Below are 14778 nucleotides of genomic sequence, written 5' to 3' on the forward strand. Positions count from 1 at the left end.
ATTTACCTTTTTGTTTGTTATTCAACTATACCTATGCATTTATTTATGTATTTTATTTGTTATTTTTACATTATTATAGTTTTGATTTATTATTAATATGATTTTTTTTTTTTTTTTTTTTTTTTTTTTACTCCGACCTCACGTAGGAATCGGGGTCACATGTGAGCATCGCATCTTGTGGGGGTCAGGTGAGAAGTGAGAGGTCAGGTCGATTGTTGACGGGACGATAATTGCTTACTGCTCGGATCCGGGTCACCGTTACCTGCAGGAACAAGAAGAAAAAAAAAAAAAGAGCGGCAGACTTAGGTGGTACATGACAGTTTCTCCATGAATACAATCATGGAATGGACCTGAAATGTTCAATATACTAATACTTATAGATTAATGACTTTTTTAAATATCGTTTGAATGTTGATAAACATTTTGTCTTAGGTAATTCCTTTTCAAGTTTATTCCATGTGTTAAGACCTATAATAGATAAGCATTGGCCTTTTTTGGTTGTTCTGTATTGAGTTTCAAAGAAATCATTTGTATGCCTGGTCGCATAGCTTGTTTCGTAAGGTGAGTAAAATTTCAATATGTTTTGATTCATTTGTTTATTGTAGATTTGGTGCATAACAATGGCGGTTTTGTACTTTATCAAGTCCATGAATTTCAGTAGATTTACTTTTTTAGATAAATTATTTGTATGTTCTAAACAACCTACATTGCAGATTATACGCAGTGCCTTTTTTTGTGAGATAATTATGCATTGAAGATTAGTTTCATAAGTATTACCCCAAATTTCTGAACAATAGTTTAGGTATGGTAGTAGTAGACTACAGTAAATGGTACGTAGGGTATTTTCATTGAGGATATTTCTCATTTTATGCATTATTCCTAAAGTTTTGGACATCTTATTTATCACGTGATTTATATGATGTTTCCAATTAAGTTGATCGTCTAAATACACGCCTAGGAATTTACTGACGGACGCTTTTTCAATAATTTCGTTGTTTATTTTGATCGGCTTAGTGCTTTCATTATTTTTGTAGAAAAGCAGGTAGTTAGTTTTTGATACATTTAAGGATAGTTTATTGGCTGAAAACCAGTTAGATAGCTGACATAATCCTTCATTAATTGTCTTGATCAGTTTGTCGGAATTTATATCAGAGCATAGAATGGTGGTATCGTCGGCGAACAGTATAAATTTCATAAGGTTGGATACATTTGTAATGTCATTAATGTATAATAAGAATAGTTTGGGTCCTAGAACTGAACCTTGAGGTACTCCGCATGTAACTGGTAGAATATGTGATCTTTCTTCCTCAATGGCTACATATTGTTTCCTGTTTTTTAGATAACTTTTTAACCAGTCATTAATCTTACCTCTTAGCCCATAGTACTCGGCCTTTCGAATTAGGATTTCATGATTTACTGTGTCAAATGCCTTTTTTAGATCAATAAATATGCCGGTTGTCTTTTTCTTTTGTTCTATATTGTTAGTTATCTCTTCAGTTAATTCCATTACTGTTGTTGACGTTGAAAGATTTCGTTGAAATCTATATTGACTATGGCGAATGACGTCATTTCTTTTTTAGAAATGAGTCGAGGCGAATTGTGAATAACTTCAAGAATTTTGGAAAACTGTGGTAATAGTAAAATTGGTCTATAGTTATTATAACTTGATTTGTCGGATGATTTGAATATCGGTATTACTCTCGCTATTTTTATTACATCTGGAAATATTCATTGTTCAAATGATTTATTGGATATTGTCATAAAATGATTTTTGATGATAGGCATAATCTGTTTTACGATGTTCATATTGATTCGTGTGCAATCGAGTGATTTCTTGTTCTGCATTGATTTTGCCGTGTTCATAAGTTCGTTTTCCGTGACGGGTTTTAAAAACATAATGTTATTTATTCGGTGTTTCAAAAAGGTCTCATAAGTTTGATGTGCTGTCTTTATTTGTTTCGCGAGGTTAGGTCCTACAAGGGAGAAAACTTCATAAAATTCGTTTGCCATTTCTTTTTTAGTTTTTCCGTTTTTAATAATGTTTATGAATTCATCATTGTTATTATTTTTGGGCCTAGATAAGTTGTTTATTACTTCCCATGTCTTTTTTATATTACCTTTATAATTTTCAAGCAGTGTGTCATAGTATTTTTTTCGCAGTTGCAATTGTTGTAAGTTTGTTTTTGTACGCTTTGTACTTGTTTTCGTCTGTCAAGGACTTGCTTTTAATAGATTTCTTGTAAAGTTGGTTTTTCTTTCGACCGTTTGTAAACCATGGTTTTGAGTTTACTTTATATGTTTTATTTCTACTTCTCTCTCTGGGAAGCATTTGTTTACATTACTCATGATAATGCTTACAAGTTCGTTATATGATAGGTTGGCATTTTCTGACTCGTAAACCTAATCCCAATTTTCTTCTTTTAAGCATTGATTTAATTTTGCAATACTTTTTTCGTCTATTTTACGTTTTAGTGCGTTCTGGGTTTTGTTATGCAGTGCATTTCTTTTGGATTGATAGTGAATACCGGTAGATGGTCACTTATGTCACTTATTAAGATACCACCGTGAATCTCGGAATTTACAATATTGTTGAAAATGTTATCTATCATTGTTTCACTTGTATTTGTTATTCGGGTTGGTTTATTTATCAAAGGATATATATCTAAAGAGAAAATCATATCTGTAAAGTGTCTTGTTTGTTCGTGAGTCTCATACTTAAGTAAATCTATGTTGAAGTCTCCACAGAGATATAGGTTTTTATTTCTAAATGGAGTTATGATTTCTTCAAGCATATTTGTGAACTCATTGATGTTCGTGCCTGGCTTTCTATAGATACTTGTTATGAAAATCTCAACGGCTACGCAATCATATAGGTTTTCATGCGAATTAGTGGTTTGATTTATTAGTTTGCATGAAATTGATTTTTTTTATGAAGATAGAGACTCCGCCGCCTTTTTGGATCTGTCTATTAACACTGTAGGGAGTATAGTCTTGTAGGAAGTTTACTAGACATCCTGGGTCAATCCATGTTTCGCTTATCACTATAACGTCAAAGCTTTTATTGAGTAACTTGGGATAACAGTCAATTTTCTAATAATTAGCGTTTAGGCTCCTTGCATTAATGTGAATTAGTGTGAATCCATCAATATCACGAAATACTGTGTCAAATTGTGTATCACTATAGTAATCGCTGTCTTTTGTTAGTTTTGAGTAGAAATTTAATTCGGGTCAATTTGGGTATTATTGTGATTAGATATCGAAAACTCCTTTTCTGATATTTTGTCTATTTCTTTATACTTCTTAATTACGGTATATACATCTGGGTTTTTTGATGCGAGATTTGGCGTGGAAAAATAAATTCTGTGTTTGAGATGGCATGATAGGGAAATGTTTTTGAGCAGTCTGTGTAGGACCAGTTTCTGAAAATATTGTGGTTATTTTTGGCAGTATCTACGGGTATATTTACACACATGAAATGATGCAAATGTTTGCATAATGTACATTTGAGGTGATTGGTAGGGACTAGGGTATGGCATGAAGAACAGTTTTTTGTTATGTTTGTTTTTGTTTTTGTGTTAGTTGTAGTGTTCACGGTTATGTTTGTGATAGGAGACTAGGGAATGTGAAGTATTGAAATTCAACTAATTGTTCAAGACTACTTACCTGATGTACTTTTTCATCCCTGCACTTGATATACACCTTGCAGTCTCTTGTCCATGTCGAGATGATCTTCCCTTGTTTCCTCATGTCGCGTGCTGTTTTGGCAATCTCTCCAGTTCGTTTTGTCAGGTGCTCATTCACGTAGATCCCCGTCCCCTTCAGTTTCTTGGCGTTTTTCAGTACGTTCACCTTCGACTTGATACGAATCTCACGATTACATTTTGGGTACCGTTCTGTTTTCTTTTTCCCAGTGTATGGAAAACTGATATCTCTGTGTTTCTGATCTGTATTTCCTTGTTACTTAGAGAATGGATCACTTGATTTTCTACAATGTTCCGTCCATTGTTATCCACACTATAGTCGGAATCACCTTTCACGGCTTCCGAATACGTTTTCACAATCTTTAAACCACTGATGATGATATCTTCTCTCCTCGTGTACTACTCTAGGTCTTTCACTCTAGCTTGGAGATTAACTACAGTCGATTTGAGATCTTGTATCTCTAGCCTTTATTGTATGACTATCGCTTTTAGCTCGCTTAGAAACTGCTGGTCTTCTTTCCTTGCTTGCAAAAGGAACTGTCTGTCCTCTTCTCTTGCTTTCACGAGACTCTCCACCATATCTTCAAGTTTCTTGGAGCTGTTGCTGTTTGTGGTATGTGCCATGTTGTATTACTTTCTCGTAGGGAGCGCTGAGCGGAGGGTGTGAACGGCACGAGGCAGAGACTGATGTAGACTTAACGACTGTCACCTGATGATTCCATTTAGCTGAATTACAAAGGATTACAAAGGAGGAGCATGCCGACAGGAGACCGTTTGGTCCATAACTAGGTCGGATGCGAAAAAAATATAATAATGATAAATAAATAAATAAATGAATGCATAAAAGTTATAATAACATAAATATTAAATAAGATGAATAAATGCATAGATAGATAATAAACAAACGGGTAAATAGCAAATAATGATAAATTGACAGATAAATAATAATAAATGAAAATCAAGCAAATGATAATAAACAAACAGTCAAATAATAACAAACAAATAAACAAATATATTATATGAAACAAATGGCAGGCATTACAGGATCTTGCTTAGGTGTTTATTCAAACGAATCTTAAAGCTTCGAACTGAACTACATTGCTTAAAGTCTTGTTGACACGGGATTAGTTTAGTAGCCGCTAGTCCTAGCTGCAAGGTGACGTCCCCGTCAAATAAGTGCTGTCACTAGAATAAATTGGAGGGAAGTTAACTAACTTTCCGTTCACACTGTGCATGTAGAGTAGTTTTCAAGTCGCTAGCCCTTGCGGCTACTAAACTAGCCCCATCTCAACAAGGCTTAAGGATTAACACCATCACAATGAGCCTTCAAACGACGGCCATCCTTTATGAACAAAGGTGGTCGGGTTTTTGTATCTTCAAAGCATCGCCAAATGTTTTTATTCAGCTGAGGGAAACCCTCTGCCGCTTGAGGGACCAATGCCCTTTATCAAACTTCTTGGAAATCCCATTTTCTCACGATGTCTTGCTTTGATTCGGTTGAACCAGACAGTTATTAGTTTCCACAGAATTCTAAAGGGCATGATGTGTTCTCCATTTCTGAACTTGGCACTTTTTATCTTTGTAAAGTTCTTAAATCTTGTCACATATTGCAGCTTTCCCTTTTCTCTGCTTTTCTCGTAACAGATTTAGACTTTTTCCAATTACTTGGCACCGACTTAACCTCTTCCTTAGGGATCTTCTTTTTCTTAACAACATGCATTTTTTCCAATGGCCGTTGTGGCACAAATCAATAAGTCCAAAGACTCTCAAGCCGTCGTCCCATTACTGTAGTGGGCGCATTATCATTTTTATCGCCTCTTTCTCCCACGAGGCATGTCATCCTCTTCAGAATGGTCTCTTTTCCTTCCTTTCTTCTTTATGGATAAAGAGACGTTTTGGGGCTTCGTCGGGCGTTTTTTCCTTTTAGGATTTCTCCGGGCGACGTTAGCGGTTTCGAGCTCCGCTTCGGTAGTGAAATCCGTCTTTCCGTCCTTTTCGAAGGAGAGGCAAGATGATTCTTCCTCCAACCACTGATGGGACAGTATTCCGTCGAGTGATGGGCGGCCCCAAGGGTCTTTTGCGAAGCATCGCATTATTAGGTCCCGGCAGACGTTCGGAACGTTCTTCGGGAATGACGGACTGGCCCTACATATGGAGGCGTCTGTGTAGAAAGGATCACGTCGGCACACCATGTAGTAAAGAAGAGTGCCCAGGCTCCAGACTGTTGCGGGCATGTGCAGGAACTCGCCTCCTTTGATGTATTCTGGAGGCTAGTAAATTCGAGTTCCGCCTGTGTCCGTTCCTTTGTAACTCGTAATGCGCTCTCCGCAACCAAAGTCGATTACTTTGATATCAAGCTAGCCTGAACTCTTGTCCCTGAAGAGCAGTATATTTTCTGGCTTGATATCTTTATGGGAGACCGCGGCTTCAAAACATCCTTTTATAGTTGTAACAATGTTTTTGAAGAGTCTTCGGACTTCTACATTCGATAGGTCGTTGTCGTTTTCTATATAATCGTACAACGACATGGACGACGGAATAAGTTCCATTACCATATAAAAATTATCATTGGCGATAAAATAATCATACAGCTTGATGACGCCGGGCACCTTCTGCACCTTCTTCAGAAGCGCAGCTTCCTTCGGGATTTTCTTCCCGTTGCGACGTCTATATGATTTCATCCGCGCCAAGGGCACTTTCTTCAGGGCGACCTCCTGGCCATCGATGATCCGCTTGGCTCGGTAGACAGAGCCGATGCCTCCTTTGCCCAATAGCTCCTGCACTTCGAACTCGTTCAGCTTCGTCATCCTTCCCCAAGAGAGTCTTTGTTTGAGAATGTCCCAATTCCTTGTCATGAATGAAAGTCACATCACACCTTAAAGTAAACACCTGTATTGACTGTAGTTCATATTGCGCATACGAATACACACCTTAATATAATCTTGTATATATATGTAAAAACTTAGGTTCTCCTAAAAAAATCCCAATTATGCAGATGCAAAGAGAGAGAGAGAGAGAGAGAGAGAGAGAGAGAGAGAGAGAGAGAGAGAGGGAGGGAGGGAGAGAGAGGGAGAAAGAGAGAGAAAGAGAGAGTCATCATTCGCTGCTTATGATTCGACTCTTTAACACGGAAATAATGAGTTCAGAGAGAGATCACGGTGAAGTCAGCTCCAGGTTCATAGTGCTTGGATATGTCTTCGCTGTATCTTCTTCTTCTTCCTCTTGTCCAAGATAAACATATCCCTGTTGCTTATATCAGTGGACAAGCAACAAGAGACAGTGTCTTATGAGAAACCTTTAGTGTAGCGCCTTCCATGATGGTGCCACTCCTATAGTCTCATGCTTAACATGACGGGAGTCTTTACAAGCACCCGCTCAAAGTCCTTTCAATAAGCACCCATATATTAAGATAAATAAATATGAATAGATAAAGAGATGAATAAATAGATAAACAAATAAATAAATGACTTCTCTGAATGGTGGAAACACATATCGAATACTTATTCGTGATAACCGTTTTCTTTCTCATTTTGCTCCTTCCCCAAGAAAACACCTTATTTCCCAAAGGGTTGACACTTTGACTGCCGGAAGGTTTCCTCGTCTGAATACGCTTGTCTAGCGGTGGCACAAAAAAAAAAAATATATATATATATATATATATATATATACATACATATATATATATATTGTATATATATATATATATATATATATATATATATATATATATATATATATATATGTGTGTGTGTGTGTGTGTGTGTCTGTGTGTGTGTGTGCGTGTGTGATTTGGATGATGGAGAACGAAACGTTAAGTGTTTATGGTTCCGAGCCTTCCCCTGTGCTTATGTTCTCCATCATCCAAATCCCTCTGTTGGTGTTTGAGCCGCTTGCTGACCCCTCACCGTGACATATATAGTTTCGCTTACTTAACTCTTTCTTTCTGTCTTGCGACTCTACTTCTGGCCCAGGGCAGAGGACAGGATATAGGGATGACCCGCCATCCAGGAAGTGCCAGGATGAGAGGGAGGGTGGAGGAGAGTGGCATATGAAGGGGATGGAATGGGTGGGAATGGTTTCTATGTCTTTTTTCTTTTTGGCTACCCCCTGTGTAGGGAGAAAAGCCTTTGGTATATGTATGTAACTCTTTCTTTCATCCGACTGTGGTGTTAGTTGTGGTATACAAATGTGTTACTACATTTCTCACCTGTGATGATCATTCATGATTTCAATATCACGTGAAAGGGTCTTGTCATAGGCGCTGATGAATGCCAACGATTATAATAAATCTATGTAACAGTACAACTGTTGACACAAACACCGAAAACTCAAGTTTTTCCCCTCTCTCAGAGGGTGAGAAGAACTATAACTATATATCTTGAAGGGTTGCTGTAGGCTAAGTTCTAGTGAAGAATAATGTCTGCAGAAAGACTTGTACTGCTTATGAAGTGAGGTTATTAGGAGATTAGGATAGGTCATCGGGACTCCTTGGATGATGTCACTGGGAGAAGTAGGAGAGGGCAAGGGGAGTTCTTGGTTGAGGTCACTGTGAGAAGTAGGAAAGGTCAATGGGAGTCCCTGGGAAAGGTTACTGAGGATAGAGGGAAAGGTCAATTTGAGTCCCTGGGAAAGGTCACTGGGAGAAGTCATCAGTCACAGAACAAGGAGAGAGGTGGAAGCTCTGGTTTGACTTCTGGTCCGTGATCCTGTGGGCTTGGTTTGTTGCTGGTGCATTGAGCTCTGGGGGCGTTGTAGCACAACTTTCCGTTGACACTGGGCAAGACCATGGTGAATCATTCATAGACTACAATGCTGCATTACTGAACCACAGTAGACGAATTTACTTACAAAAAAAGTCTGACGCCAGGGACTTTTATTCAGTTTTGGTACCCTCCACCCCTAAGTTCTTGATGAACAAGTCTACAATAAATGTGGATATATTTTGTGTATCCTGCTCTGGCTGCCGTGAGGCGATTCATCTTGCTTAACAGAACCTCCTAGGGCAGAGTTCAGGGCGTTAAAGTCCCCCATGTAGATCACACTGTGAGACGTGTGTGGGGGGAGGACGGAGCGATTGATTTTTCCTGGAGCAGAGTAAACATTGTAGAGTCTCAATTTCCCATTACCTATGGATATTTCATAGGTATGATATGATGTGTGCATAGCATCATCAGTATTAATTGACAACTATCTACGTACGAGCGGTCCATGGAAATATAACACATCAAATTTTATCTTGTTGCCACCCTTGTGCAAAGGCGGTGTTTTCTGCTTCTATTACCTCTTTATTTTACTAATCATATTCGTCACTAATATACTGGAGGATTCTTCAAGTACCCTCGATATGTAGGGTGGTGCAGTGAGTTGGATCCCATAGAGGTACACACACCCAGACTTGACACTGGCGGAGGGAGTAGGGGTTGGGGTGTTTGGTGGAAAGTGAGGTAGAGGGAACGTTATGAGTGATATTTGCGATTAATCACTGGAGGCGACCGTAGTGTAATTAATCGGTAAGCTCACCCACCGGCAATTGGGAGTCTCGTGTTCGGTCCATGGAAGGTGGCAGCTTTTCTGTTACGCTCCTTACCTCAATACTACTCTGTGTACCCATCATTTTGCCATATGATGTAGACTTAACGACTGTCACCTGATGATTCCATTTAGCTGAATTACAAAGGATTACAAAGGAGGAGCATGCTAAAAGGAGACCTTTTGCTCCATAACTAGGTCGGATGCGAAAAAAATATGATAATGATAAATAAGTAAATAAATTAATGCATAAAAGTTATAAAAACATAAATACTAAATAGAATTAATAAATGCATAGGTAGATATTAAACAAACAGGTAAATAGCAAATAATGATAAATTGACAGATAAATAATAATAAATGAAAATCAAGCAGATGATAATAAACAGAAAAATAATAACAAACAAATAAACAAATAATATAAAACAAATGGCAGGCATTACAGCATATTGCTTAGGTGTTTATTTAAACGAATCTTAAAGCTTCGAACTGAACTACATTGCTAAATGTCTCGTTGACACGGGGTTAGTTTAGTAGCCGCTAGTCCTATCTGCAAGGTGACGTCCCCGTTTGGAGGCAAGTTAACTAATTCCTGTTTACACTGTGCAAGTAGAGTAGTTATCAAGTCGCTAGCCCTTGCGGCTACTAAACTAGCCCCATCTCAACAAGGCTTAAGAGTTAACACCATCTCAATGAGCCTTTAAACGACGGCGATCCTGTATGAACAAAGGCGGTCGGGTTTTTGTATATTCAAAGGATCGCCAAAGGTTTTTATTCAGCTGAGGGAAACCCTATGCCGCTTGAGGGACCAATGCAATGGTGTTAGTTGTGGTATACAAATGTGTTACTACATTTCTCACCTGTGATGATCATTCATGATTTCAAAATTACGTGAAAGGCTCTTGTCATAGGCGCTGATGAATGCCAACGATTATAATCAATCTATGCAACAGTACAATAAAACTGTTGACACAAACACCGAAGACTCAAATTTTTCCCCTCTCTCAGAGGGTGAGAAGAACTATAACTATCTATCTTGAATGGTTGCTGTAGGCGAAGTTCTAGTGAAGAATAATGTCTGCAGACCTACCTGTACTGCTTATCAAATGAGGTTATTAGGAAATGTAGTATAGGTCATCGGGACTCCTTGGATGATGTCACTGGGAGAAGTAGGAGAGAGCAAGGGGAGTTCTTGGTTGAGGTCACTGTGAGAAGTAGGAAAGGTCAATGGGAGTCCCTGGGAGAGGTTACTGAGGAAAGAGGGAAAGGTCAATTTGAGTCCCTGGGGAAGGTCACTGGAGGAAGTCATCAGTCCCAGCACAAAGAGAGTCCTGCCCTGTTGTTTTATTATGATGACCTTGTTTACATTACCCTTGTCATAACCTTTGATCCACTTGAACACTTCTATTAAATCACCCCGCACTCTGCGTCTTTCCAGAGAGTGTAAGTTAAGGTGCCTAATCCTCTCTTCGTAAGGCAAATTTCTGAGTTCCATGTATCATTTTGGCCATTCTTCTCTGTACTGATTCCAGTGAATGTATGTCCATTGTCAAGGATGGGTCTAACTATCGCTAGATAGAGTTTAATAATTACCTCTGCACTTCTATTCGTTACCGTCCTAGCAATGAAACTTAGTGCGCTGCTAGCTTTATTTCTGGCGCTAATGTACTACATACATACATATACCAAGGCTTTTTCCCCCTTCCAAGGGAGGTAGCCAAAAAGGGAAAGGCATAAAAACACTCCCACCCATTTCATCCCTAAATACCCTCCACACCCCTCCCACCCTTCCTCTCATCTGAGCACCTCCTGGATGACGGGTCATCCCTGCACCCTGCCCACCGCCCTGGGTCAGAAGCAGTGTCGCAAGACACAGTACATCCACAGCAAGGCCGCTTCATTTAATCGGCGACCCCCCCTCTCCGTCCCCCTTTGCATATAAGGCGAGGACGGGGAGAAATCCCTTCGGGCTGCGTCAAAATTTACTCACACATACTACCCCCCCCCCGCCCATTTCTCCTCATGCAGTCACAACATCAATCATATACAACCATTCTCCACTCACCTCTGTCTTCCGTCCACTCCCTTCCTTCCTCAACTGACATTCCCCTCTTCCCCAAAGCCCCCTTCACCCCATCCATCCACCTCATCCTAGGACGTCCCCTCATGTTCACTCCCTCCACATCTGCCTTCCATACATCTTTTACTAGTCTTTCTTCACTCATTCTTTCCATGTGTCCAAACCATCCTAATATTCTTTCATCAACCCTATCTCCCAAATCCTTTTTCACCCCTGTTCTCCTCCTCACCTCCTCATTTCTCACTCTATCCAGCCTAGTAACCCCCACCATACTTCTCAGACACCTCATCTCAAACACATTCAAACTCCTTCTCTCTTCTTCTCTTATGTTCCACTTTTCTGCCCCATACAGTGCTGTTGGCACAATCACTCCTTCATACAGTCTCCTCTTCGCATCCATTCCCAAATGTCTATTCCTCATTACACTCTTTAAACCACCAAGGCATTTACTCGCTTCTCTCAATCTACATTCTACCTCCACCTTCACTCCACCTTTTCCTGCTACACTTGCACCCAAGTATCTAAAACTATCCACTTCCTCCAGTCGCTCTCCCTTAATGTTCACTTCCAGTCTACTGCCACTTTCACCCCTTGTACATCTCATCACCTTACTTTTACCCACATTTATCTTTAGCTTTCTTCTATCACATACTCTCCCAAACTCTGCCACCAGCTTCCTCAATCCCTCCTCTGACCCTGCCACAAGCGCAGTGTCGTCCGCAAACAACAGCTGGCTCACCTCCCACTTTTCTCCATTTTCTTTAACCATCTCCAATCCCTGACTCACTACCCTAGCATTCACCTCTCGCACCACCCCATCCATGTATAAGTTGAACAGCCAGTGCGACATAACGCATCCTTGACGAAGTCCCACCTTTACTTCAAACCACTCACTCTCTCCATTTCTTATCCTAACACATGCTCTACTACTCTCATAAAAACTCTTGACAGCTCCCAAAAGCTTTCCTCCTATCCCATAAATCTGCAATACCTCCCACAGTGCCTTTCTGTCTACCCTATCATAAGCTTTTTCCAGATCCATAAAAGCCCAAAAAACATCCTTCCCCTTTCCTATAGCTTTCTCACATATCTGTCTTACCACAAAGATCTGATCTACACAACCTCTACCCGTCCTAAATCCACACTGTTCCTCACCAATTACTCCTTCTGTTCCTCTCCTAATTCTCTCAATTAAGATCCTCCCATAAGCCTTCCCTACTACACTCAACAGGCTAATCCCTCTGAAATTACTACATTCACACTTGTCCCCCTTTTCCCTTGTAAAGAGGAACTATACAGGCACTACTCCAGTCCTCCGGTACTCTACCCTCTCTCCAGCAAACATTAAATAACCTCACCAGCCAGTCCACCATCACTGAACCTCCCTTTTTCAGACATTCTTCATGACATCCATCCAGACCAGGTGCCTTACCTGCTTTCATCATCTTTACAACTGCCTTCACCTCATCCTTCCTTATTTCTCCTCCATTCTCCTCACTCATCACTCTCATTTTCTTCGCATTTCCCACTGCAGCTATCTTTCCCTCCCTATCCTCCTTCACATTCAGCAACTCCCTAAAATATTCTGCCCATCTTCCCCTCACTGCCATCTCTTCCATTATCATCTCTCCATCTGTACCTTTTACCTTTTCTTTCCTACTTGATTCGCCTCCTCTTCCTCTCTTAATTTCTTTCCAAAACATCTTTTTATTACTTTCAAAGTTTTCTGTCATACTCCTACCCCATTTCACATCTGCTCTCCTCTTTGCCTCCTTTACCTTTTGCTTTACTTCTCTTTTCTTTTCTTTGTACGTCTCATATGGCTCCCCTGTCCTCTTTTGTAACCAATCTGTGAAAGCTCGCTTCTTCTCTTCTACAACCTTCTTTGTTTTCTCATCCCACCATTCACTACCCTTTCTTCTATTTCCCCCTGTACTGCTTCCTGATTTTAAGGTCCTGACTCACCAGAATTCCCAAGTCCCTCTCGTACTCAGATTTTTCTAAAAACGTGTTAATTAAGCTGTATCTATTTTCGGGGTTGTGTTGCCCTACGTTTAAGACGCTACACTTAGAGATATTGAAGTTCATTTGCCACTTCACCGACCATGTTAACAATTTATCAAGATCATCCGGCAGAATCTCTGCGTCGTCTCCTGACCTAATTAGGCGTCCTATTTTAGTGTCTACCGCAAATTTACTAATGGTAAATAATAAACAAACTTACTAATGGTAAATAATAAACAAACAGGTAAATACCAAATAATGATAAATTGGCAGATACATACATACATACATATACCAAAGGCTTTTTCCCCCTTACACAGGGGGTAGCCAAAAAGAAAAAGGCATAGAAATCACTCCCACCCATTTCATTTCCCATATATTCCACTCCCCTCCACCCTCCTCCCTCCCTCCTATCTTGGCACCTCCTTGATGACGGGTCATCCCTGCATCCTGTCCACTGCCCTGGGTCAGAAGCAATGTCGCAAGACACAGTACATCCACAGCAAGGCCGCTTCATAAATTCGGCGACCCCCCCCTCTCCGTCCCCTCATGCAGGAAAGGAGATGGCGGGGAGAAATCCCTTCGTGCTGCGTCAATTTTTTTCTCATACATACTTCCTCACCCCCCATCCCCCATCCCCCACCCACTCCCCCTCATGCATCACAGCCTCATCTATACCCAACCCTTCTCCATTCACCCCTATCTTTTGTCCTCCCCCGTCCTTCCTCTACAGACATTCCTCTCTTTTGTAAAGCCCTTTTCACCCCATCCATCCATCTCATCCTAGGACGCCCCCTCATTTTCACTCCTTCCACCTCCGCCTTCCACACTTCTTTTACTAATCTTTCTTCACTCATTCTTTCCATGTGTCCAAACCATCCTAATACTCTTTCATCAACCCTATCTCCCAACTCCCTTTCCACCCCCGTTCTCCTCCTCACCTCCTCATTTCTCACTCTATCTAGCCTAGTAACCCCTATCATACTTCTGAGACATTTCATCTCAAACACATTCAAACACCTTCTCTATTCCTCTCTTATGTCCCATGTTTCTGCCCCGTACATTGTTGTTGGCACAATCACTCCTTCATATAACCTCCTCTTAGCATCCATTCCCAGATGTCGATTTCTCATTACACTTTTCAATCCACCAAGGCATTTACTCGCTTCTCTCAATCTACATTCTACCTCCACACTCACTCCTCCCTTTCCTGTCACATTCGCACCCAAGTATCTGAAACTATCCAATTCCTTCAGTTCCTCACCTTTAATGCTCACTTCCAGCCTACTGTCACTCTCTCCCCTTGTACATCTCATCATCTTACTTTTGCCCACATTTATCTTCAGCTTCCTTCTTTCACACACCTTCTCAAACTCTGTCAATAACTTCCTCAATCCCATCTCTGATCCTACTACAAGCGCAGTGTCGTCAGCAAACAACAACTGGCTCACCTCCCACTTTTCT

The 14778-nt window shown here is 40.4% G+C and overlaps 1 protein-coding gene across 1 annotated transcript; it reads right to left on the reverse strand.

The window, feature by feature from the left end:
• Positions 1 to 6058: 6058 nt before the first annotated feature.
• Positions 6059 to 6508, reverse strand: LOC143034782 (serine/threonine-protein kinase prk-2-like). The gene has a single exon (XM_076201130.1). The coding sequence runs from the start codon at positions 6506 to 6508 to the stop codon at positions 6059 to 6061; it is 450 nt and encodes a 149-aa protein (XP_076057245.1).
• Between the last annotated feature and the right edge of the window lie 8270 nt (positions 6509 to 14778).

This window comes from Oratosquilla oratoria, chromosome 18 (genome assembly GCF_046742065.1).
Source record: "Oratosquilla oratoria isolate Oo_2021 chromosome 18, ASM4674206v1, whole genome shotgun sequence".
Classification (NCBI taxonomy): domain Eukaryota; kingdom Metazoa; phylum Arthropoda; class Malacostraca; order Stomatopoda; family Squillidae; genus Oratosquilla; species Oratosquilla oratoria.